At 47.4% G+C, this 24,968-nt stretch overlaps 2 protein-coding genes across 2 annotated transcripts in view; one reads left to right on the forward strand and one right to left on the reverse strand.

Moving 5' to 3' along the window:
* The window catches only part of TTC3 (tetratricopeptide repeat domain 3), a 62,451-nt gene extending 56,482 nt beyond the window's left edge, over positions 1 to 5,969 (forward strand). The window contains exons 40-47 of the mRNA XM_084226024.1: positions 282 to 382; positions 1,509 to 1,602; positions 2,139 to 2,237; positions 3,723 to 4,135; positions 4,623 to 4,734; positions 4,823 to 5,032; positions 5,239 to 5,328; positions 5,851 to 5,969. Of these exons, the coding sequence (XP_084082150.1) occupies positions 282 to 382; positions 1,509 to 1,602; positions 2,139 to 2,237; positions 3,723 to 4,135; positions 4,623 to 4,734; positions 4,823 to 5,032; positions 5,239 to 5,328; positions 5,851 to 5,961 (1,230 nt within the window). The 3' untranslated portion in view covers positions 5,962 to 5,969. The remainder of the gene's footprint in view (positions 1 to 281; positions 383 to 1,508; positions 1,603 to 2,138; positions 2,238 to 3,722; positions 4,136 to 4,622; positions 4,735 to 4,822; positions 5,033 to 5,238; positions 5,329 to 5,850) is intronic.
* VPS26C (VPS26 endosomal protein sorting factor C) lies at positions 5,502 to 23,658 on the reverse strand. Its single transcript, XM_084226023.1, has 8 exons — positions 23,574 to 23,658; positions 19,045 to 19,188; positions 17,330 to 17,479; positions 15,546 to 15,626; positions 13,621 to 13,695; positions 12,687 to 12,837; positions 10,613 to 10,765; positions 5,502 to 8,081 (listed from the first exon to the last, which is right to left on the reverse strand). Exons 1-8 carry the CDS (start codon positions 23,628 to 23,630, stop codon positions 7,999 to 8,001), a joined length of 894 nt encoding a protein of 297 aa, XP_084082149.1. The 5' UTR covers positions 23,631 to 23,658; the 3' UTR covers positions 5,502 to 7,998.
* Between the last annotated feature and the right edge of the window lie 1,310 nt (positions 23,659 to 24,968).

The following is a 24,968-nucleotide window of genomic DNA, read 5'->3' on the forward strand; positions in this document are numbered from 1 at the left end:
TTTTTTTAACTTAGTCTTGGTGGTTGTTTTGGTGGTTTTTTGGGGGGATTTTTTTTCTGTCCTTTTTTGGGGGATTTTTTTTGTGTCCTTTTTTTGGGAGGTTTGTGTTATTTGGGGTTTTTTTTGTGGTGGGTTTTTTTTAAAATTTGTTTTGTTGGTTGTTTTGGGGTTTTTTTCTGTTTTGTTTTTTTGTGTGTTTTTTTGTTTTTGTTTTGTTTTGTTTTGTTTTGCCTGCTTGTTTGTTTTGTTTTGTTTAATTTTGTTCTTTTTTTTTGTCCCAGGTCTCAGTGCTCCAGACCTGGAAGGAAACTGAAGCCTGGAAGCTCAGCTGCACCATTGCCAAGGCAGAAGGAAATCTGAGGATGCTGAAGGCACTGAGCAGGTACTGGCAGTTCCCAGCAGGAATCCCACTGCTCCTGCTTATTATTTACTACATCATATTTCTTTAATATTCTATATTTATATCAACTGTAGCTTTTATTTTCTGTAGTTAGAGTGAATATATAATATTTATATTAAATATAATAACAGTAGTAGTAGTAGTATAAAAGTGCACAGAGTTGGGGGTAAATAATATTGCCCCAAACAAAATTCAGCTGAAAATTGAATTTCATCCTTATCCTTGTGTCTTTCTGAGCTGGGAAAATCAGATTATCTGGGTACTAGTGCTAGTAGTAATAATAATAATAGTAGTAGTAGCAATAATAATAATAGTAGTAATAATAATAATAATATGTAATTCCATCATTATTAATTATATAATTTCTTCTTTTTCTTCTTATTTTTGTTCTTCTCTTTTTCTTCTTCTCTTTTTCTCCTTCTTCTTTTTCTCCTTCTTCTTTTTCTCCTTCTCCTTCTCCTTCCTCTCCTTCTCCTTCTTCTTCTCCTCTTCCTCATCCTCATTATTATTATTACTACAATTATTCCTGTCCAGTATCCCTGGAAAATGGCTGATTTTAACCTGAAATCCCTTCAAAACTTTTAACTGGGATTAATTGTTAATTATTTACTTTATATATTTATATATTTTTACTATATATTTATATATTTAATATTTACTATATAGTATTTACTATACTTGAGAACTTTAACTGGGATTAATTGCTAATTATTTACTATATTATATTTATTTTATATTCTATAATTATATCAACTATAATTTTTATTTTATGTGGTTATATTGAATATATAGTATTTATATAAAATATAACAATAATAATAGTAGTAGTAGTATAAAAGTGCACTGAGTTGGGGGTAAATAATATCACCCCAAACAAAATTTAGCTGAAAATTGAGTCTCATCCTTATCTGGGTGGATAATAACAATAATAATAATAATTGTAATTGTAATTGTTATTCCTGCCCAGTATCCCTGGAAAAGGGCAGTGTAACTGATTTTAACCTGAAATCTCTTGAAAACTTGAAGTGGGATTAATTTTTGAGGCAGGAACTGGTCTTTAAAATGATGGGAATGTTGGAATTTTAACTGTGAATCCTCAATATTCCAGCAGCTCACTGTCAGCAGCTCCTGTGTCGAAGTCCCAGATTGATTCCTGGGAAATATTTATTTCAGATGTTAAGAAACAACTGGAAAAAGTCGAGGTAAAACTTCATTTCTCTCCACCACCTTCTCAATTGAATTTTGGAAATGAAAGCATTAAATAACTTTGTTTTTTAAAACACCAGCAGCTTCTCCTCCAGATGCTGAGGGGAATTTTTTGAATTACAAAAGAAAGAGGCAGTTTGGAATCCAGGCTGGTAATTTCTAGTGGATATATTAATTTTTTTAAAGGCAAAAATCTGCTCTTTATGCACTTGCTTCAAAATTGTGTCCCAGCCAGTAATGGTTTTGGTTCTTTAATTTGAATTTTATGAATTTTAATATTTAATTTTAATTTAGTTTTGAGATTTTTGCATCACTTCCCTAGATTTGCTCCCATTCCAAACCACTCCACCACATTCCCAAGTCTGTTATTTTTGTTGGTGACCTTTCAAAATCCATGGAACTTCTTTAAAAAACCCCAGAAACGCAGGGAACCCTGTGAGAAGCTGACTGTAAAATGTGATTTTTGATGAGGAGGGAGCTCACTCAGGGTGATGTGCTGTGGAGGTGCTGATGGTTGCTTTTCCTTCTGCAGGCTGAGTATGAAGAGAAGATTGAGCTGGTGAAGAAGGGGGCCCGGAACTGCCTCAGCAAAGTGGAAATTGTGGATTTTCCTTGGCCCCAGGGGTTTGTTGTGAGTGTCCCACCCTCCAGAGCAGCTGCAGCCCCTGGCACTGCCCTTGGCCTGGCTGGGAGGTGTCCAGGGGAGCTGGAATTGGCCACACTGAGCTCTGAGCTCTCCCTGCAGCCAGGGGATGGAGCTGGGGAGGGTCAGGGAGCAGCACATTCCCAGCTCCTGGAGATGCTCAAGCTGTTCAAGCTTGGAAATGACTCACTGATGGTTTTGTCCATTGGAGGCTTCCTGTAGCACCAAAATCCTGGAATTCCAGGATGGTTTGGGTTGGAAGGGACATTAAAATCATCCAGTTCCAACCCTGACACCTCCCACTGTCCCAGGCTGCTCCAGCCCCAGTGTCCAGCCTGGCCTTGGGCACTGCCAGGGATGCAGGGATGGAATTCCATCCCAGCCCTGCCCACCCTGCCAGGGAACAATTCCTCATCCCCAGTTTCCCACCCAGCCCTGCCCTCCTCCAGCTCGAGGCCATTCCCTGTGTCCTGTCCCTCCATCCCTTGTCCCCAGTCTGTCTCCAGCTCTCTGGAGCCTTCTCCAGGTTGAACAGCCCCAAAATCCTTGGGATGAGCCCCATTATGCAGAACCCCAGGATCCCCGGGGCTGGCAAAGCCCTCCCAGCGCAGGCAGTGCCAGCTGTGCCCAGTGCCCACCCTGTCCCCAGCCCAGAGCACTCAGTGCCACCTCCAGGGCACACCTGCAGGGATGGGCACTGCAGAGCTCCCTGGGCAGTTCCAAGGCCTGAGCCCCCTTTCCATGGGGAAGCTTTCCCAAAGGAATTCCTGCAGCTCTGTGAGCCACTGATTGCAAACACCGAGCTCAGCTCCCAGCCAGGTGAATGAGAACAGCCCCAGAAATTCTGCTCACAGATATTTCCTCATGGCCCAACAGCTCCACCAATGCTTTCTTCAAACCAAAGCAGTTTCTTCTGACTTCTGACCCCTCTAATTGGTCCTTTCTAAGTTTTTTTTTTTGTGTGTGTTTTTTTTTTTTCTCTGTGGAAAATCTTAGTTTATGATATTTATCTTTTTTTGTCTGGGTGTAATTTAGATTCAGGGCTCTGGTCTAATATTTGAGATTGTTATTACACTTTTTCTGGGCTTCTGCAAGTTCCACTCCTGCTCTCCTGCATAATTCCCCATTTTAGGAATTATTTTACATCTGTCCTAACTTATTTTTAGGTCTGTCCTTTCTATTTATTGACACAGAATATGGAGACATCTTAATCACCACCAATTTACTGGGAAAGAGCAACTTCTGTGCCTCTTGTTGTGCATTTGGAATTTATTTTTTCTGCAGTAACACCAGAGTGACCTTTTAGAAGAGAAATAACCATGAGGTCAAACAACTGCCCTGATGTCAGGGAGTTTTTAAGATGAGCTGATGTCACCTTTGAGATCCTGGCACAGCCAAACCTGCCACAGTTCCCACTGCAAATGCTGAATTTGTTTTAATCACTGTTTCCTGTGAAATGTGTTTGTTTCCTAGACAATGCCAGGCAGACCTCCCGTGTGTGACCCTGCCATTGTCACCTATTGCTCAGCACCTGCACATCCCAGTGCCCTCCCTGCATTCTCCAGTTCTGATGGAAAAGCTCCAGCCCAGCCTCCACTGCAAGCACAGATGGGAGCTAAGGCAGCACCTGCCACCTCTGAGGCTTCTTCTGCAGCTGGGAAAGGACATGCCAAAGCTCCAGAGGGATCACATTCCACTAAAATCTCACCATCCTGCCCATCAGGCACTTCTGGAAGTAACTCCCAGCATGTCCAGCCCAACCAGACCCACCAAGATCCCTCAGCTCTGCAGCCGAGGCCTTCTGGAATTCCAAACAACAAAAAGCTTCCAAAAAGAATTGAAAATATTTTAGCCCAGCTCCAGAGTATATTCCCAAACTGCAGCAGGTACTGGATGGAAGGAGTGCTGTGAAACAAGGGCTGGACAGCCAGGGATGAAGGGCAGGAAGGATTGATTTTGTTCTGCTGACAAGGGAGGAGGGACAGCACACAGGGAATGGCTGCCAGTGCCAGAGGGCAGGGCTGGGTGGGATCCTGGCAATGAGGAATTGTTCCCTGGCAGGGTGGGCAGGGCTGGGATGGAATTCCATCCCTGGATCCCTGGCAGTGCCCAAGGCCAGGTTGGACATTGGGGCAGTGGGAGGTGTCCCTGCCATGGCAGGGGTGGGATGGGATGAGCTTCCAGGTCTTTCCCAACCCAACCCATTCCATAATTCTGGGGATTGTTCAGGGGTTTCATCCTGGATACTGAGAGTCACTGGGAGCAGGCTCCAGTTCCTGGGGAAGCTGATCTCTTTGATCCTGCTGGGATCAAACAGGGAGCCTGCAGTGCCCTCCAGGGCCACCCCTGACCCTGCCCCTCCTGTCCCTGCAGCTCAGAGCTCCTTGCCTCCATCAGGGAGGTGCAGAGTAGAAATGGGACCAGCCTGAGCCCTGATGAGCTCCTCAGCCGGGCCACGGATCTCATCCTGAACCAGCAGCAGAAGGTACTGGGGCTGCAGCTGCTCCTCTCCCTGCCGTGGGAAATGGAGCAGCACAGCCCCAAGAACACAGTTCCTTTCTGATCCTGTGCAGGCAGCACCTCCAGCAGGCAGAGCCCTGCATTCCGCAGGCTCTGCTCCCCCAGCACGGGGCAGGGGAGTGCCCATGGAAGGAAGCGGCCCCGGCTCCCCCCGGGCAGCACCCGCCCCTAAAACCTCCTCGAGTAAAAACCCCACAAACCTGCAGCCCTGGGGCAATGCTGGAGCTAAACCTAAAGCCAAATGGAGGAAGCAGGACAGTGCTGTAAGTTTGCTGTTTCAGTGGAGTTGTTGCCATGTGCTTTGTACCAGACATGAAATAATCCTGGGGGAAAAAAAAATAATTGTCTTGTTTATTTTGTGTACAAAAGCTTCACAAGACTTGGTTAAAGTTAGTGACCTCGTTAATGGAGTAGAATGTGCTGGTTAATTGCTGCTTTTTAAATATCTGAGTGTTCCTCTCCTGGCCAGGCCTGCAGTGAGGATCCCTGCACCATCTGTCATGATGAGCTGAGCAGAGACTGCTGTGAGCTCGAGTGTGGCCATCACTTCCACAGAGAGGTGAGTTCTGCTCCTGTTCCTCCTCTCCACCTCCTCAAAACAACCCCTTTCCTCCCTTACCCTTCAGTGCTTGAACAACAGGGGCACAATTCCCTTTTCAAGCCTTTGCCCCTCAAACTTGACCCCCAGGCAGCTTGTCAGAAAGCTTTAGGTATTACCAAAGTGAAATGATTCATCAGAGGGGTTTCTGATGATGCTTCAGAGAATGAATTTGGTTGGGATTGCTGGCAGCACACTCAGGGAACGGGTTATCCCTGAAAACTGTATTTGCCTCCTGCTAGTGGAAATTCATGAAGTAAAAAAGGCAGGATTGTCTTGGAATAACTCCACGTTTCCCCCTTTACCTTTTTGTTTCAATGCCCATTTGTTCTCGCAGAACAAATCTGCTCAGAGCAGAACAGTTCCACAGCACTGACATTTGGGGGTGTAGAACTTGTTGAAGAGCTTCCCCATTAGTGCCAGTCATTTCCAGCTGCACTCCTCTTGCCCCATTTTGCCTGTGACCTGTCCCTGTCCCCACAGTGCATCCAGAGGTGGCTGAAGCAGCATTCCAGCACCTGCCCCATCTGCCGCATCCACGCTCTGCTGCCCGAGGACTTCCCTGAGCTGCCTGCCTGGAACAAGCCCAGCTGAGCCTGCCTTCCTGCTGCTCTCACTCCCTCACTGCAGAATTCAGCATGGAAAGGGGCTGCAGCACGAGCTGGGGGACAGGACAGAGCCCTGGCTTCATTGGCCATGGGAACAGCTTTGGGATTTCTCCTGCTTCCTGCCTGAAGCTCTGCAGTTCAGGGCTGGCAGCACACAAAGCTGCTGGATTTTTGGCTAAGGGACACTGAAAGTACCAAATTCTTTTACTAGTCCATAATTCCTGTGAAGAGGGGGCTTTTCCCTCAGATTTATTCCAGTATCAAACCCAAAGGATGGACCAACAGAATTGGAAATCAAAACATTCCCTGCTCTGGCATAGACACTCCAGGATTCAAGCCTGCTGTGGTCTTTGCAGCTCCTCTCTGCATAAATCCACAACTGAGAATTCAAGTTGTTTCAATAATGACTTTTAGTCACATTTTGAAGCAAGAATTTTAAATTATTCATTTGGATCAATTTTTAAATCTCAAAATAAAACTGAAATTTGAATTTCCCCCCTCGTTGAAGAGCTGGTCTGTTTAAATGGGAAGGATTTTTTTAAAGGATTTTTAAAAAGGATTTTTAAGTGACACTTCCTCTGTATTTTGTGCAGGAATGGTCACCAGTAGCAGGAAGGACAGAATTCAAATAGCTCAGGGAATTTTATCCCACTTTTTTTCTGAGTCTGAAGTGGCCAGAGCACCTTCAACATTTGTCCCAAACAGCCAAAAGGTGAGGACCAGAGCCTGAGAATCTCAAAGTGAAACTCAAATATTCTGTTGTCTGAATCCAGGGAGCATCACATGGATTAGGAGCCCTTGGCTAATTCCAGGGATCACTTGTTCCCCACACTGCTACACCTCCTCCAGCTGAAGTTCTTAACTCCTCTCTCATTACTCAGTGTATTAATTACCATTTAAATAAAAAATAAAGTTACTGCTGCAGCCAAACACGTTGGTTTTGTGTAGTACTTCTGCTCACTCTGAGTTAGGGGTGAGTAACTATTCTATGCTGTAGAATTAAGGCCTAAAAATTCCAGCACTGGAATCCTTTTCAGCTTCCTGTATTTTTGGGGGGCTGCAGCTCTTCCCCAAATCCCCCTGGTCTCAGGGAAAAGTGCTAAGTTTCAGTAAATGCCATTTTCAGTAAATACCATTTTCCTCCCCCTTCCCAGACATTGAAATGAAAATTTCAGCTTTTTCTTCCTGAAACACCAGGGCCCAAACTGGAATTCCATTCTCCTCTGGGAAAAACCAAAGGAAATAATTTCTCTTAGTTTTCTTAATTCTGCCTTTTTAGGTGCTCGTCTTTACACTTCTAATTTCCATAAAATAGACTGAGCCTGCCTCTGTCCCACATGGAAAATTAATGGAAAATCCACAAGTTGTGGCTGTTTCATGAAAACATCAAAATCCACAACTTGTTTGTGTTGGGAAGGTTGTTTCTTACTGAGTTACTTTTCCTTTAAGCTGTACAGTCACAAACACATTAATTCATTTATTCCTCCAACATGAACTCCTGTTCCCAATTTGACCAAAATTTCCTCAGTGTGATTTGAATCACACTCATTTCCCATCCACCTTGGGACAGGTCCACAGCACCACCTTCCAGAGTTCTAGCACCATTTTTTAGACCTTCAAAGACCTTACTTCCCATTCTGTCACAATTCCCATACCCTCCCAGTAGGGCTGTAATGGGATTTATGAGTTTTAAGGGGTCTTCAAAGGACTTTGGAACAAGTATTACAAAATTAAATCAAGAGAGGAACTTGCTGCATACTTCTACAAGCTGTAGAAAATTACAGAATGATTCCTTCAGGATTTGCCTGAGAAAAATTGGGAAAAACATGGTTGTTGAAGGCAGGAGGATTGGGAAATGCAGAGAGGCAAAGTCTTGGCCAGGTTAACAGGGAAGTGGAAGCACAAGAAGTGCCCACAGGAAGAAGGAAGTGAGGTGGCTCCAGCTGAAGTCAGGCATGGATAAAGTTCCACTTTCCCTCTGAGGAATTCCCAGAAAATCCTTCCCTGCTTCTCCTGGGGATGTTCACATCCTGCAGAGCTTCAGGGGGAAGTTCTCTGTGATGAGATGGTCGTCGTGCAGGAGGACCACGATGTTCACTTCAAACTCTGGCAGAGGGGAAGAGAGAATTCATAAAAAACTGAATCCTAGCAGCAATCCTGCTTCAGTTCCACAGGAAAGCTGAATCCTAGCAGCAATCCTGCTTCAGTTCCACAGGAAACTGAATCTGAGCAGCAATCCTGCTTCAACTCCACAGGAAACTGAATCTGAGCAGCAATCCTGCTTCAATTCCACAGGAAAGTGAATCCTAGCAGCAATCCTGCTCAGCTCCACAGGAAAGTGAATGCTAGCAGCAATCCTGCTTCAGTTCCACAACAAAGCTGAATCCCAGCAGCAATCCTGCTTCAATTCCACAGGAAAGTGAATCTGAGCAGCAATCCTGCTTCAGTTCCACAGGAAAGTGAATCCTAGCAGCAATCCTGCTCAACTCCACAGGAAAGTGAATGCTAGCTGCAATCCTGCTTCAGTTCCACAACAAAGCTGAATCCTAGCAGCAATCCTATTTGAATTCCACAGGAAAGCTGAATCCTAGCAGCAATCTTGCTTCAGTTCCACAGGAAAGCTGAATCCCAGCAGCAATCCTGCTTCAATTCCACAGGAAAGTGAATCCTAGCAGCAATCCTGCTTCAATTCCACAACAAAGCTGAATCCCAGCAGTAATCCTGCTCAACTCCACAGGAAAGCTGAATCCCAGCAGCAATCCTGCTTCAATTCCACAGGAAACTGAATCTGAGCAGCAATCCTGCTTCAATTCCACAGGAAAGCTGAATCCTAACAGCAATCCTGCTTCAACTCCACAGGAAAGTGAATCTGAGCAGCAATCCTGCTTCAGTTCCACAGGAAAGTGAATCCTAGCAGCAGTCCTGCTTCAGTTCCACAGGAAAGTGAATCCTAGCAGCAATCCTGCTTCAATTCCACAGGAAAGTGAATGCTAGCAGCAATCCTGCTCAACTCCACAGGAAACTGAATCTGAGCAGCAATCCTGCTTCAATTCCACAGGAAACTGAATCCTAGACCAATCCTGCTTCAATTCCACAGGAAAGCTGAATGCTAGGAGCAATCCTGCTTCAGTTCCACAGGAAACTGAATCTGAGCAGCAATCCTGCTTCAATTCCCCAGGAAAGCTGAATCCTAGCAGCAATCCTGCTTCAGTTCCACAGGAAAGTGAATGCTAGCAGCAATCCTGCTCAACTCCACAGGAAAGTGAATCTGAGCAGCAATCCTGCTTCAATTCCACAGGAAACTGAATCCTAGACCAATCCTGCTTCAGTTCCACAGGAAAGCTGAATCCCAGCAGCAATCCTGCTTCAGTTCCACAGGAAACTGAATCCTAGACCAATCCTGCTTCAACTCCACAGGAAAGTGAATCCTAGCAGCAATCCTGCTCAACTCCACAACAAAGCTGAACCCTAGACCAATCCTGCTTCAATTCCATGGGCAAGCTGAATCCTAGCAGCAGGATGAGGCAGCAGCTCCTGACACATTCCATCAGAAGCTCACCCAGGCATCCCGGCCCTTGGACCATTCCTAGAAAATCCTGCTTTGTTGTAATCTTATGGGATTCCTCTGGATTGTTTTATCACTGATAAATTATGGTAAACAGTCCTCTGGAAAAGAGGATTCAGATATCAAAGAACAAAATGTTTTGGGGAAGACACCTCCACCAAGATGGTGTTTAAAGCATGGAATGGGAGAATTCCAGGACAGACCCATTGCCTGATTCCAGCATGTAACAGCTTTGGGAAATGAAATACTGGAATACAACAGGCCTGCAAACTGGGGAGCAAAAATTCCAGAAAAAAATCTGCTCTTAGATACTACACTGTCTCCTTGAAGGCCAAAAATCAGTATCAGATCAAAAATCAATCCTAAATAGAGACAGAACAAAAAGCCAGGCAGAGTAAATAAATGAAAGGAAGCAGAATTCAAAATAAATTCAAATTCTCATTATAAATTGCTAGTGAAGAGCTTAAAATGGGAAAAAAAAATTATTATTTTGGGGAAAACCACTGCACACAGATCTGTGCCAACAGATTCCAGCATGATGGAGGGAAGAAATACAAACCAGCCAAGTGGATTCTTGCAGTACTTATTTGAACAAGTGAGGAAAACCCTGATTTTGTTAATAAAAATACTGGATTTTGACAACAATCAGCAGGGAAGAACATGTGGTGTAGGTAAGAGAATCACACCCAGACCAACCTTGCTGCTTGCAGGGCTTTCAGCAGGAGAGTGGGGAAAAAAAAGGAAAAGAAATTGAAAGGGGGTTCTCACTGGTGAGGAAAAGAGGGAATTTAATTCTTGGACCACTCCTCAAGTGTTTAATCAGGTGAGCTGTATTCCACTGCTCCTCCTGTCCCTCATCATGGAATTTTGTTAGGAGTGGCTGCACAGCAGTTTGTGTGGGAGTGTTTGGGCTGAGTTTTCTCAGTCTGAAATGCAGCAGGACTGGGGCTCAGGGAAGCACAGGGATGTCCTGGGCTCCTCCTGCAGCCCTGCTGGATTTATCCCCTCACCTGCCCATGGAAAGGGAATGAATGTGGCCACTCCTCTCCCAGGAACATGCCTCCCCACTCACCCACTTTGAAGTTGGTTGTTTCCAGGGTGGGGCAGGTGAAGAGCCTGGGGAACACCATGTGGATGGGGATGGGGAGGCCCCTGCAGACGTCGCCGTCGGCGATCTGGATGTTCTGGATCTCTGTGGCATCCCTGGCATAGCCCTCAGCACACCCTGAAGGACAGAAAGGGAAAGATGAGAGAAAGCAGCAGCCAAAATTCACAGTAGAGAGATGTTGGAGCCCTGGCTGCTGAGAATTCCAGACTGTGCTGCAGGCACTGACCCCCAGAGAACACTGCAGTGACCTGAGGGCCTGGAGAAGCTTCCAAAATTCAGCAATAAAACTGAGATTTTAGGTGTGGAGTTTGAATAGAAGTGTGTGATATCACAGGGTGGGAAACTCAGAGTTTGAGGGTTTAGAATACAGTAATAGATATAAGCAAGATGGAGGTTTTAGGGAAGAGGCTGCTCCTTCTTCTTCACGGGTTTGGATGGTTTTGTGTAATTGGACAGAAAAGTCCCCACTGCAGACTCCAAGCGATTAGTTACTGGGTTAAAAGTAAAAATAATTTAAGTGTCATTTCTAAATTGGACAGTTTAGCCCAAGAAGGCCTTGTAGAAAAAGACAGTTAGCCATTTTGTACCATGTTAGTGAAATACTGCAGAACTCAGGGCTTTTAAGTCTGTGATATAATAAGAAATAATAAACACCTGAGTCTGAACACGAAACATTGTCTGGAGAGCTTCAATCCTGACCTTGACAGAGGCAGAAAAAAGAAGCCAAGAAGCAGCAGAGTTCCACCAGGATTAGGGGGGAAAACACCCTGCAAGTTTTCACAGAGTCAAGGATCACGGAGATAATTTAAACGAAATTGGGGCTGTTCCTCCAAAGTGCAAACCCTGCAAGGCCTCAGAGCTCTGGCCTTTCCTTCATGCTGGTCCCTGCTTCCCTGGGAAGGTGTCCCAGACTGCAAGGCAAGATGTGTTCTATCTCCATCTGTCAGAGCTAAGGCAGTTCTCTGCTGCTCACTGGGCAGTTTTTCCTTTCTCTCTCCCACAGCCCATCCTCCCTGCAGGAGATCTCTGCTGTCCATGGCCAGTGAGTGTCCCTGCAGGGCTGATCAAATTCCATCATCCCATGGGGAGATGCTGCGCCCAGGGCAGGAGCCAAGCATTCCTACCTGGATACAATCTGAGGTGCTGGGACAGCAAGAACAGCCTTTCCACGGCACTCCCAGAGGAACAGCAGCTGCCTCTCCCACTGGGCCTTCAAAGGCAGACTGCACCTTTCTCCAGGATCCCTGCTCCAGCAGAACCACCCCTGGCACTGCAGGAGGGCTGCAGCCACAATTCCAATGGCGCTGCTGCCAGCACCCTGACCCACAGGGTGTCAGGGTGTGCTCTGACTCTGGCAGTGTTGTGGTTTACTGCTTGTTTATTTTATGTCACTGTCATATTTTCTGAAAAATCCTCTTCACCAGGACTTCTTCTCCCAGGAAGGTGAGAAGCCTCAGAGAAAAATGTAAATAAGAATTATCCGATTAGCTTCTCCTGTGCTTGGCTGCTTTGGAATGTGGCTGCTTTGGAATGTGGCTGGAGATTGCTTACCAACTGGTCATTTTGGTTGGTTTCATGTGAATTGTTTTTACTCAATCACCAATCACCATCAGCTGTGTCAGACTCTGAGGAGTCAGTCACAGTTTTTTATTATTCATTCTTGTTGAGCCTTCTGTCTGTATCCTACCTGTAGTATAGTTTTAGTATAGTATTCTTTTAATATAATGTAAGAAAATAATAAATCAGCCTTCTGAGAACATGGAGTCATATTCTCATCTCTTCCCTTGTCCTGGGGACCCTCACAAATACCACAATTTTATTTTAATTTTCTTCCCTAATACAGAACTGTCATTCCTGCTCCCCTATCTTTGCCTGAGAGCCCCTTAATTTAAAATTTACAACAATTCGGAGGGAGGGGGTTTGCATTCTCCATTTCAGGGCAGGCTCCTGCCTTCCTCAGCAGCCACCTGGCTTCCCAAAGCAAGACAGAAGGGATGGAGGGAACTCCTGCAGGCTGGTTCCTGCCCAGGGGACTCACCACAGGTCTCCACACGCACGAGCTGCAGCTCGATGCTCTTGACGGCCGCCTCGGCGCTCTCCACCACCAGCTCCCCCGTCAGCGGCTGCGTGATCACACAGTTGGTGGAGTTCAGGTGCCCTCTGATCAGGAATTTGGGGAGGGAGGCTCTCTGAAAAGGTTGGAAGGAGGAGAAAAAGATGGCACTGTGAAGAGCAGACTAAAGGAAAAAAAATCTTAAGTTCCAAACCTGCGAACTCAAGAGTTCAGAAATTCCTCATGGAGCTTAAATTTATTTCTGGCACACTGTAGCAGGATTTCTCCTACAATATTCTCTCTTGACATGTGACTTTCCTGCTCCTCCACCTACCCATGGATGGGCATTTCCTGGGAAGAACTGACAGAACTTGGCTGTTAGAGCTCATCCAGGAGCTGGAGCCACGTGGTGAAGGAGGTGGGGACACCTCCCACCTCCGAGCCCCAGTGTCCAACCTTGGGATCCAGGGGCAGCCACAGCTGCTCTGGGAATTCCATCCCTGCCAGGGAACAATTCCTAATTTCCAATATCCCATCTAAGCCTGCCCTCCTTGAGGCTTCCCAAAGTCACAGAGGGCTGTAAAAAAAGGCACAAACAAGGCTCAAAATACACATTTTTAAAGGTTCCTGGCTGTCTGTGTATAGAATGGTTTCCCTTGCTTCACTGCCATTTTTCACTTAGGAAAGGAATAAAAATATTTAACCACTCCTGAGCAAAATTCCACCTTCAATTGGTCACCACAGTGCAAGAGATGAGGCAGAATCACTTATTGCTTATAGAAGTGAAAAAGAAAATGGAAAAACAAAACAAGACAACCTGCCTGATATTCTCTAAGGCAGAATTTAATCACTTCTCTGGTCTCACTCAGAAACACACAAACTTTACATTTCAAATAAAATAAGAATAAACTCCTTTTACCTCTTTAACATTTTGCAGAGTTTCAGGAGTAATGGTGAAGTCCACAGGGCTTGGCAGCAGTTTCCCTTTCTGTGACTGCAGGGAATGCAAGAGTTAAACTGAAATCTGATCCCCAAAACAGGGAGAGAATATTAAAAACCACAACAGCTGGCTGCCCTAAACCACCTGGAAAAGCAGGAATACCCTCCCCATCTGAAGCAGAGAGGAAAAAAAGCTCCATTTCCCATTTCTGTATGTACAAATAAATTCATTGTACATGTCCCTTGGAAGGTTTCCTTTCATTATTAAATTTGGGGAGGGGAGATTCTAAATGAACTTGTGTCCATTGCTTCAAATCTGCTTTATAAATTCTTGTTCTCCACCAGCAAGGGGCTGATCTGGAACTCTGAGTGAGGATCTGCCCTCACTGCTCAAGAATTCAAAATAGCTGCTGCTGCCCAGCTGCAAGATGGAAGAGATTAGCAAAAGATTGGCTGCATTTTCCCAAAATGACAAATTCTGGCACAGAATAGGCTGAAGGGAAATGGTACATTGAGCACTGACAGTGAGAATTATATGTTCAGTAAAACCTCATTAATTCACCCTGACTGAGAGATTCATGATTTACTGACTGGTGAGCTCAGAAGTGCTGTAGTGGGAACAAGAAATAAACCCAGGAAAACTGCAGGAGATGTGATTTGTCACTCCTCTGACAAGTGAGGCTCACTCATAAATGTAATAATGGACCAATAAAATGTAGCATCAGATATTGCAGAAAATATTGAAATCTTACCAACAGGAAACTTGTTTGTAACACCAAACTACATCTTTTAAAAAGTGACTTTAGAACTAAAACAACATTTCCACCACAAGTCCTGAGTAACACAAAGGATTTTGATATTTACTGTCCTGTTAGAGTTCAAAGGAATGATAGAAGCAGGGTGTTCCAGCAAGTTATAGATGGGAAAAGGGACATTTCATCAGCACTGGCCTGTGCTCAGCTGCTCTGGACAGCACAGCTCAATTTAACCAACCCCAAATCCAACACAGGAACTTCTGCAAGAACCAGCAAAGCATTTTCTGAGAGTCCAACCTCCTGCCAGGAGGATTAGGATTAGAAACAAGAATTAGAAATTCTAGATTAGAAATCAGGACCAAATTTTCCCTTGTTTCCCTGGCAGGGGTGTCAGGCATTGGAATGAGCTGCTCAGGGAGGTGCTGGAGTCTCTGGGAGAGTTCAGGAGCCTGGATGTGGGACATGGTTTGGGGTGAGGATGGGACTGGGTCATCCTGAAGATCTCTCCCACCATCTTTCCATGATTTCCACCTGGATGCAGACCCAGCTGTGATAATCTGGAGTGAGGGCTCTGAATGAGAACTCCTGAAGAACAGAAATCAGGGATTTTCACCACCCAACTCCCATTTCCAGGACTGGGGGAGCCTGGAAGCTTTGGCTGAGAACTGCTGGGCTAATTCAAACCAGTGACTGGAAAAATGACATCGTATTTATGTGACCACCCCATTGTCTCAGAACTGCAAGGATGAACAAGAGAATAAACTCAGGGAACTCTAAAAACATCTGAAAATCCAACTGCTCTTTGTTCTTTGAGAAAGGGATGGGTTTTTCTAATCAGAAGCAACAGCTCTTTGGGGTGGTTTTGTTTTGGGGCAGATTTCCTTTGCTCCTGCATTTTGGACAAAGGTCTCAGGCACAGGGTGGGATTTTGGAGTGTCCTGTTCAGGGCCAGGAGTTGGGTTTGATGATTTTTGGGGTCTCTTCCAACTCAGGATATTCTGAATCTACACTTCTGTAATCACTTGTGTCACTATCACAGTTTCCATGGGTTTATTTGTTTGGGATTTTTTTTTCCCTTAAAGTGAAGTGAGGAGAAAAAAAAAATTAAAAAAAATTAATTAATCACAAAATGAACAGAAAGCACACTCACCAGGGAGTGGACAATGAACTCACAGGTCTTGGTCAGGTCCTTTGCCAGCAGAGAACGCCTCATGTCACAGCGCAGGGTGTACTGGGGGAAGGGGATGAAAAAAGGCAAAAAAGGGGAAAAAAGAAAAGCTTTAATTCAGATTTCCTCCCTCCTTCCCAACTTTTCACCTCCCTTCTGCATCTGTGCAGAGTGTTGTTGCTGTTATATCCAGACAAGGGTGATTTTTCACCCTGTTTTGGTTAAGGGATTATCAGGGTGATGTATTTTTGTATTTTGCATTTTTCTCTTCAGCCCCTCTAATTTTGGTTTTATTGTGGGATTGAACTCACAGTTGTTGGGATATTTCATGAGGAACTTCAGCCACACAGCTGAGCTCAAAGCAGCACTAAAATCAGGCAAGGAAGTGAATTTGCTTCCAATTTGCTCCCTTAAAATAGGAGCCATACACCAGCAGGTGAAAAACAGTAAGAATTTGCTTATCCCAGAAATCCTACACTTCATCTCCAACAAAGCCTCTCAGTGTCCTAACAGGACAGGGAACTTGTTGGGTTTTTTTGTTTTGTTTGATTTTTAATTTTTTAATTCCTCCCTCAGACCAGGGATTTGGGTTCCTCACTTCTGGTTCATGGCCACAACCACCCAGCAGCGTCTGATTAAAGGTTTCTGCATCACAACAGAGATTTGAACCTACAATTAATCCCTAAATCAAGAAAGAGAGGCTCAATCAAACTGCCCAGAGGTTTAGGAAGTGTCTCTTAACCAGCCCTTCAGTGTTACAAATCCCTCCTCAGGAGAGCAGGACTTTCAAAGTTTGGCTGAAATTTAAATTATTACATTTTAATGGTATTTTACTCAAGAAAAGCTCCACAGAGGAGAGAAGGAATGACAACATAAAACAAATATTCCTCATTAAGGTGCTGCTCAATCTGATTGATTGATCACAGCAAGTTATTTGGGATATGGGAAGGAAATGGGAAGCAACTCTACCAATGCTGCACCATTTTTGACATCCCTACCACAAATAACAGCTGTTGCATGAGGGAAGAAGCCAAAACTGAGCAAATAAATGGAAAGGATTTAAAAAACATCCAAACACAGACAAAAACCAAGGGATTTTCTTTCTTCTAATCACTTCTGATAGGCTGCTGGGGGTGATTTGGTTTATTAGGTTGGTTTTTTTTTCATTCCAGTGACATCAAACTTCATTGTCTGACACAGAATTTACCTTCAAGAGATGGCAGAACAAAGACTTTCCCCCTAAAAAAACACCAAAAACTGCCCAAACAACCCAACCCACCTATGATAAGGCAAGTTTTAACCAAAAAAGATGAAATTTCAGAATTGTATTTCCACAAGACTGTCCAAGCAGGTATTCCATACAGATCTGGGCAGGGAATGTTACTCCTCCTCACCCCAGCAAAGCAAACAATTCCTGATTTGTGTTGCTCTCAACACCACTTGAAATTACACATTTATTTGGAATACAACCAAACTGTGGTGCTGTTTTTGGTTTTTTTTTCAGGAAGGGAATGGAAACAGTTTCCTACAACATCAGGATGGATCAGATTTAGGTTACAGAGGTTCTGCTGAGGTGTTTCAGGTAAAACATCTTGTTTGTGCCAGCATTCCTTCAAGATTTACTGCATAAAGGGTGGAAGGTTCAGTCAGAGTGAAAAGAAAACACCACCAAACTTAAACCCTCAATTTCTATGGATTAAGAGCTGCTTTAGAAAACATTGTGCAGATGAAATTTCCTATTTTCTCTCCAGACAGGACCTCCTCACCTGGATATTGACAAAGACTCCGTGGTATGTCTCATACAGAACCTTGTTGCCCTTCATTTGCAGTGGGAATTCAAAGGGAATTTCTGTCTTGCCACTGGGGAGCTTCCCTGGTTTCACCATCTCAATGGTGCTGCTGATAATCTGAATAGGCTGCAAGGATAAATATTAAAGAGGTTGAGGTTGAGATAGAGAACCAACAACATCTAAACTCCACCAGAATTCCTGGATTTCCAGAATCCCAGGGACCTCTTTACAAAGTGCTGGGATATTTTTTTACAATGGATAGAAACATGACTGTTTTGCTTAAGAAAACAATTTCTATTTTAAGGGTGCATCACATTAATGATCAGAGATATTCAGGGAGCTCACCAGGAGCAGCTCCAGCTTTGGGCAGTGGAGCTTCATTTCCTAAATGATGACCCTGAACAGCAGCAGGAATGACCAAGGCCACTGAGCATCCCCCCTGACCTCTGAAGTTTATTCTTATTTAGGGGAGGTCTCTCACCACAAGGAGGGTTAGCTGTGCTGTGACTGGGCAGGTGGCTTGGACATGACATTTCTTTTCTCTCTGCAGTTTTGCCATTCTTGTCCCCAGCTCTTGGGCTTCCAATGCAAGAAAGAAGTGGAGATGTTAGGTGAGTCCAGAGGAGGCCACTAAACTGATCCCAGGGCTGGAGCCAGGGTGGCAGAGCTGGGGGTGCTCACCTGGAGAAGGGAAAACTCCAGGGAGAGCTCAGAGCCCTGCCAGGGCCTGAAGGGGCTCCAGGAGAGCTGCAGAGGGACTGGGGACAAGGATGGAGGGACAGGACACAGGGAATGGCTGCCAGTGCCAGAGGGCAGGGCTGGGTGGGGGATTGGGAATGAGGAATTGTTCCCTGGCAGGGTGGGCAGGGGCTGGGATGGCATTCCCAGAGCAGCTGGGGCTGCCCCTGGATCCCTGGCAGTGCCCAAGGCCAGGCTGGACACTGGGGCTGGAGCAGCCTGGGGCAGTGGCAGATGTCCCTGCCATGGCAGGGGTGGCACTGGGTGGGCTTTAAGGTCCCTTCCACCTGGAACTTTCTGTGATTCCCAGATTCAAGGCCATCCTCACTTAACCAAACCCTTTCAAATGGAGCTGCCTCGAGGCAGAGCCAGCCCTGTCCCTGGGGAGCAGCACAGAGCCCTTCCAGGAGCTCCACAGGTCCCATTCTCTCCAGAGCAATCTTGTCTCATGCCCAGGAACCCCTCCATGGTCTCCACAGACAGTGACTGATCTGGCACAAAAGTCCAGTTAAACCCAGTCACTTCAACAAAAATAAAATAACATCACACAAGAATTATTTTTCTTTAAATCACAGATTCAGTGCATCATCCAGTAACCCTTTCTAACTAAGGCAGTGCATTTCGGCCTGAAAGAAAATTCTCCCATCAGTGCAAGTTACTTCCCTAAAATGTCCTCATATATCCCTCCCTGGGGATATTCCAGAGTGTTCTGGACACAGCCCTGAGCCCTCTGCCCTGGGATGGCCCTGCTGGAGCAGGGAGGTGGCACCAGAGACCCTCTGTAGTCCCCTCCAGCCTGACCCATCCTGGGATTCTGTGATCTCCAGATAAAGCTCAGCATTTCCCTGCTTCCCATCACGAGCAGTTCTGACCACCTGAGAGCCTTGAAGGAAAGGTTTCATTTGAGAAAAGTGAATTTTCTGTGCTAAAACATTCACCTGGGCAGGCCTTACCTTGGCAGTGTTGCAGAAGGCCTCAAACACACCCACATTTTTGGCACTGAGCTGCAGATTCACTGAGCCCTCCATGGTTAAGGAGATCCCCTGGTGCTGCACTGTGTCCTTACTGGTTATGACCACCACTCCAGAAAGAATTTCCTAAGAGGAAAAAGGAAAACATCTGTTTAAATCCATTTTTTCATACCTGTTACCTAAACAGCCTGGAACTGATCTCCAAACTCAAAACAAATCCTGTTCCCAAAGAATGGTGTAACCTTGTCAGGATAGACAAACAAAAAGAATTTCTTCCTTCCTGATGAAGGAATTTAGAATGAGACAGAGAAACAACAGCATCTCAACTCTACCAGAATTCCTGGATTTCCAGGATCCCAGGGCTCAGGATCAAAATCCCAAGCTCAGGATGAGGGCTCTGCACTTTTGGTTTTTCCTTAAAAATACCATCCTCCTCTTGGCTGATGTATTAACCTGAGCTTCAACTTCTTCCCACAATTTCAAGATTTTTCTGTTCAGGAAGATGAAAAACCTTTCTTTTGGGTCAGCTGGAACAGCCAAGTTCTCTTTGTGTTGGAATAAACTGCCAGGAGGAATTGCTGTATGAAAATTGGGATGGTCAGCCACAGGAGAGGGAGGAAAAGGCACAATTGGACAAGGGATGGTCAAGCTGAAGGTGAGATTCACCTCTAGAGTGGAACAGAAGAGATTTAAAATACAAAAAATGAACGCAAAGAAACAGTTTTGAAGCGAATCTGAATGAAAGGCAGGAGCTGTGTGACTCCAGGGATGTTGTCACTCATCCCATGAGGGATGTGCTGTCCACAAAATATCCTTTGCACAAATATGCTTCATCCTCAAAGTGTCAGCTTAGACTGGAACACTGAAAACCTGGTGAACTGCAGGAGAGCAGCACACAATTCCCTCTACACACTCCATGGTTTATCCTCCCCTTCTCCCACCCTGCACAATCTCCTTCCATCCTGAAATATTCCCAGCTGGAAAGGGCAGCAGGTGACTGAGACCTGGAGAGCTCCCTGAGCTCCTCTCCTGCTCCTTCCCCAGGCAAACAGCCCCAGGGTCTCTCCAGCCATGGGACAATCCCAGCTGCTCACTCTGCACCCGACTTCTTCAAACCAGGATCTCTTCAGCAGAATGGGAATTTTGGCAGATTTTTGTCTTTCCTGGAGGTACAAGATGGCAAAAATGGGTCAGGGGAGCTGAGGTAGCAGGAAAACACCCACATCCAAGCAAGGGTGACATCCTGAGAGCCTGGGAAGAGGAAGTGCAGCAAGTGGGAAATGCCGGAACAGGAGCACAAAGGGACAGCGAAGAAAAGCTGACCTAAATTCTGCACTGCTCTGCTAAGGGCCTTAATTAGCACAAGCAATTAGGTTATTGCTTTAAAAAATAAGTCCAGCTCAACTCTGAGAAGCAAGGACAACCCTGAAGATATGAAGTGCTTTAACAAAGGAGATGTTTCCTGTCACACAGCAACAACCCCTTCGAGGGCTGCTGCCTGCACACGGGAAGGGGGCAGGAATGGGAAGGATGACTGGAAGTTAAATATCAAATTTGCTTTCAATATTTCTTCAGAAGTGCAAAAAAACCCTCAAAATTCTACCCCTGTGCTCAGGTGAGAGCCCACCTGCAGAGCTGCCCCAGCCCTGGAGGAGCTGGAGCTGCTGCAGAGAGCCCAGAGGAGGCTCCAGGATGAGCAGAGGGCTGGAGCAGCTCTGCTGGCAGGAAAGGCTGGCACAGCTGGCATTGCTCACCTGCACAGGAGAAGCTTTGGGCTGAGCTCAGGGTGGCCTTGCAGGGCCTGCAGGAGCCCCAGGAAACCTGGAGAGAGACAATTTCCAGGGGCTGCAGGGACAGCACACAGGGAATGGCTGCCAGTGCCAGAGGGCAGGGCTGGGTGGGATCTTGGCAATGAGGAATTGTTCCCTGGCAGGGTGGGCAGGGCTGGGATGGAATTCCATCCCTGCATCCCTGGCAGTGCCCAAGGCCAGGCTGGACACTGGGGCTGGAGCAGCCTGGGGCAGTGGGAGGTGTCCCTGCACTGGATGATTTTAAGATCCCTTCCACGCCTAATTAAGGTCTGCATCTCCTTTCTCTCCCTACAAGATTCCTACTAAAAATTCATGTTGCATCTCTGGTGTAGAGGTCTCCCATTGTTGTGTTTTCATCCCAGACTTAGAGATTCCAGGCCCAGTTAATGAATTAAAATTAAACCTTTCCATATGGAGTTAAAGTGGAAGGTAAAAACAAAACTGACAGATTAACTGACCAGAAATATCCTAATTTCAGCTTAAAACAGAGGGAATATTCCTTTCCATACCAAAAAAAAAATCAACTTAAAAGAGATATAAAGCAAGCCAAGTTCAACCAAATTGAAAATGGACACAGCACTGAGAAACTGAAATAGATAAATAAACAAAATCCTAATAAGCAAGACACAGACAGTATTTACCCCTCTGGAGCAATTCCTAAAGGGAATAATTCAGCTCTGCCAAAGCCATTTTCTAGATAATCTGACAATTGTAGGACAGATGCTGCACACCCTTCCTTTCAAATCCAGTTTTCCAGGATTAAAATCATTCAATAAATGGAATTCCAGTGGATGGAAAGGATTTTTATGATATAAGTGCAAGAAAAAACAGAGACCTGAACATTGCTGTGAAGCAATTTCTAGGTAAAAAATGATAAAGATTAAAACTATTCCTTCTCTTCCAAGCCACATCAGCCTCTGCAGAGCTGGGTCAGGGTCCTCCTGCGGTACCCAGGAAATGGGGAAGGACGAAAAGCACCGCTCCATCCCAAAGGAAATGCCCAAAATCCCGGAGCTGAGCACCGGGAAACCGTCCGGGATCGGAACAGCTCCGGACAGGGACGGGGGAAGAGCTGGGAGCAGGGGAAAAGTTCCAGGGAAGGGCAGCGGGAAAGGGACACACGGACAGGGACACGGGGAAAGGAAGCTCCGGGATACACACGGGGAAGGCTCCGGGACAAGGGCAGGGACACCGGGAAAGCTCCGGGACAAGAGCAGGGACACCGGGAAAGCTCCGGGACAAGAGCAGGGACACCGGGAAAGTTACGGGACACGCACAACGGGAAAGCTCCGGGATACAGGGAAAGCTCCGGGACACACGGGCAGGGACACGGGGAAAGCTCCGGGACACACGGGCAGGGACACACGGACGGGCAAAGCTTCGGGATACACGGGCAGGGACACACGGACGGGCAAAGCTCCGGGACACACGGACAGGGACACGGGGAAAGCTCCGGGACACACGGACAGGGACACACGGGCAGGGACACACGGACGGGCAAAGCTCCGGGACACACGGACAGGGAAAGCTCTGGGACACGCACATCGGGAAAGCTCCGGGACACACGGACAGGGACACACGGACGGGCAAAGCTCCGGGATACATGGACAGGGAAAGCTCTGGGACACGCACATCGGGAAGGCTCCGGGACACACGGACAGGGACACACGGACGGGGAAAGCTCCGGGACACGCATATCGGGAAAGCTCCGGGACAGACGGACAGGGACACACGGACAGAGAAAGCTCCGGGACACACGGGCAGGGACACACGGACAGGGAAAGCTCCGGGATACACGGGCAGGGACACACGGACGGGGAAAGCTCCGGGATGCACGGGCAGGGACACACGGACGGGGAAAGCTCCGGGACACACGGGCAGGACACACGGACAGACGCCGACACTGCAGCAGCACCGACAGGAGAGGGCGATCGACTCCGCCTGCCGAGGAGTCCCCGCTGCCAAGGCCGGTCCCGGGCCGCTCCCAGCGGGAAGCCCGGGCCGGGACACGGCCCCGGAGCCCAGCGGGGACCCCGAAGTGTCCCCGACAGACCCCGGGTAACCCCGACAGGCTCAGGGAATCCCAGAATAGCCGGGCTTGGAAGGGACTGCTGGAGATGTTCTGGGAGCTCTCCAAGGCAGGGTCACCTGGAGCAGGTGACAGGAAGGCATCCAGGAGAACTCGGAATGTCTCCGGTGAGGAGACCCCATCACCTCCCTGGGCAGCTGTTCCAGGGCTCTGCCTCCTTCTCCCCATGGAGAGACGTAAGTTGTGCCTCCTGTGCAGGGGAATTGCTGGGCTCAGCCCCTGCCCGTGGCTCTGGGGCCATGGCTGGGCCTGGAGCAGGGACAGACCCAGGGACAGCCCCAGGGACAGACCCAGGGACAGCCCCAGGCCAGGCAGGGCTGAGGCCCCTCTCTCTCCCGGGCTCCTCTCCAGGCTGAGCAGCCCCAGCTCCCTCAGCCTTTCCTGGGCACGGAGCTGCTCCAGGCCCTTGCTCAGCTCCAGCAGCTCCTGGCCCTGCTGTGCTGAGGAGCCAGAGCTGGGCACAGCAGCCAGAGGAGCCCCCAGGGCTGGCACAGGGGCAGGATCACCCCTGACCCGCTGGCACTGCCCATCCCAGTGCACCCCAGGACAGCCCTGGCCGCTGGCCCCGCGCGGTGCCCGCTGTTCCGCGGGCTCTGTCGCGACAGACGCACCCCATCGCGATAGACCTTCCCGGCGCGCTTCACCCTCACGTCCAGCGTCGTCCCCATCGCTCCGTCACGTGACCGGCGCCTCACGTGACCCGGGGCGGGGTGCGCAGGAACCCCGCCCCCTTCGACATCCGGGTCCTCGCCGCCATCACTTCCCAGCCACTGACGCCGCTTCCCGCGCGGCCCCGCCCACTGCCCCCGGTTGCCATAGCAACGCGCGGGCGGGGTGAGTGACGCAACGCCGTCGTCCCCGGGGAACTACGGATCCCGGCGTTCTCTGCGCGCCGGCAGCGCCCGCTGCGGGCGGGGGCGCCGCGTGGGCTGATGGGAATTGTAGGCGCGGCCGCCGCCGCCTCACGCGGCCCGCCAATGTCGCCAGTCGCGACTGTGGGGCGGTAACAATGGGAGCCCGGGAAAGGCCTCGCTGTCCTGAACTGTATCTCTCTGAGTGCATTGCACGGCCGCAAGCACCGATATAAACGAGGAGCTAACTCCGTTCTAATTCCACCGGGATTCATCGCTCTGAGTTCCCGAACCCGGCCCGGCCGCGGTCGCCAGAGCTGCCCGCAGCCTGTCCGAGAAATTCAGGAAGGCAAAGCCTTGCAAAGTAGGCAGCGAGGGACTTCTCCTTGGAAACCTGGAGCACGGAAATGCTCGGTGTGGGAATGCCCCAGGGCTGAGGGAAATGCTGCCTTCTCCTGCCGGGGTGGCCTGCGACGGAATTCCCGTGATTTCAGCAGGACCGGGACTCCTCCATCGGGGGAACTGCAAGTCCTGAAGGAAATCTCCAAAGCAGCAGCAGAGTTCTGAATGTTCTTGCTTTCCTAAGGCATTATTTTCACACATTATTCACTAAAATTAGATTTTATTCAGATTTACATCGTTAAAATAAACATCACCTTGTCAGTGGTGGGAGTTCCTGGGGGATGGTTGTGTCCTCTTCCTCCTCAGCCCTCAGTACCCAAACCCATCCATGTCCCTTCCCTGCTGTGCTTGTGGAAAACTTGGCAAAACCGCTGCATGCTCCTGGTTTGGGAAAAAAACGGAGATATCAAATTGTCCCACATTTCAGGGAAGAGAGGGAAGGTGGTAGTTGTAAAAAGAAAGGAGCATTTGACTGTTATCACTGAATATTACTGGTAGGACACAGGTAGCTAATCACTGTCATTAATTAGTGTAGGGCAGATAACGAGGAATTTTTTTGTTTTACTTTTTACCCCATACAAGGAGAGCTCAAAAGAAGAAAATAAAAGCCTGGACAGCGCAGCTGCTTCTGAGTGTGAAGATTTGTTTTGCCATCACTTTCACAATCAGCTGTTTTTCTTGGGAAACTTTTTCCAAGGTACTTGAGTTACTCATTTCTAGGAACTGGAGCCTCGTGTCCAGGAAAAGCTCCTG

The sequence above is a fragment of the Fringilla coelebs genome (assembly GCF_963513975.1).
Source record: "Fringilla coelebs genome assembly, chromosome: 2".
NCBI lineage: Eukaryota > Metazoa > Chordata > Aves > Passeriformes > Fringillidae > Fringilla > Fringilla coelebs.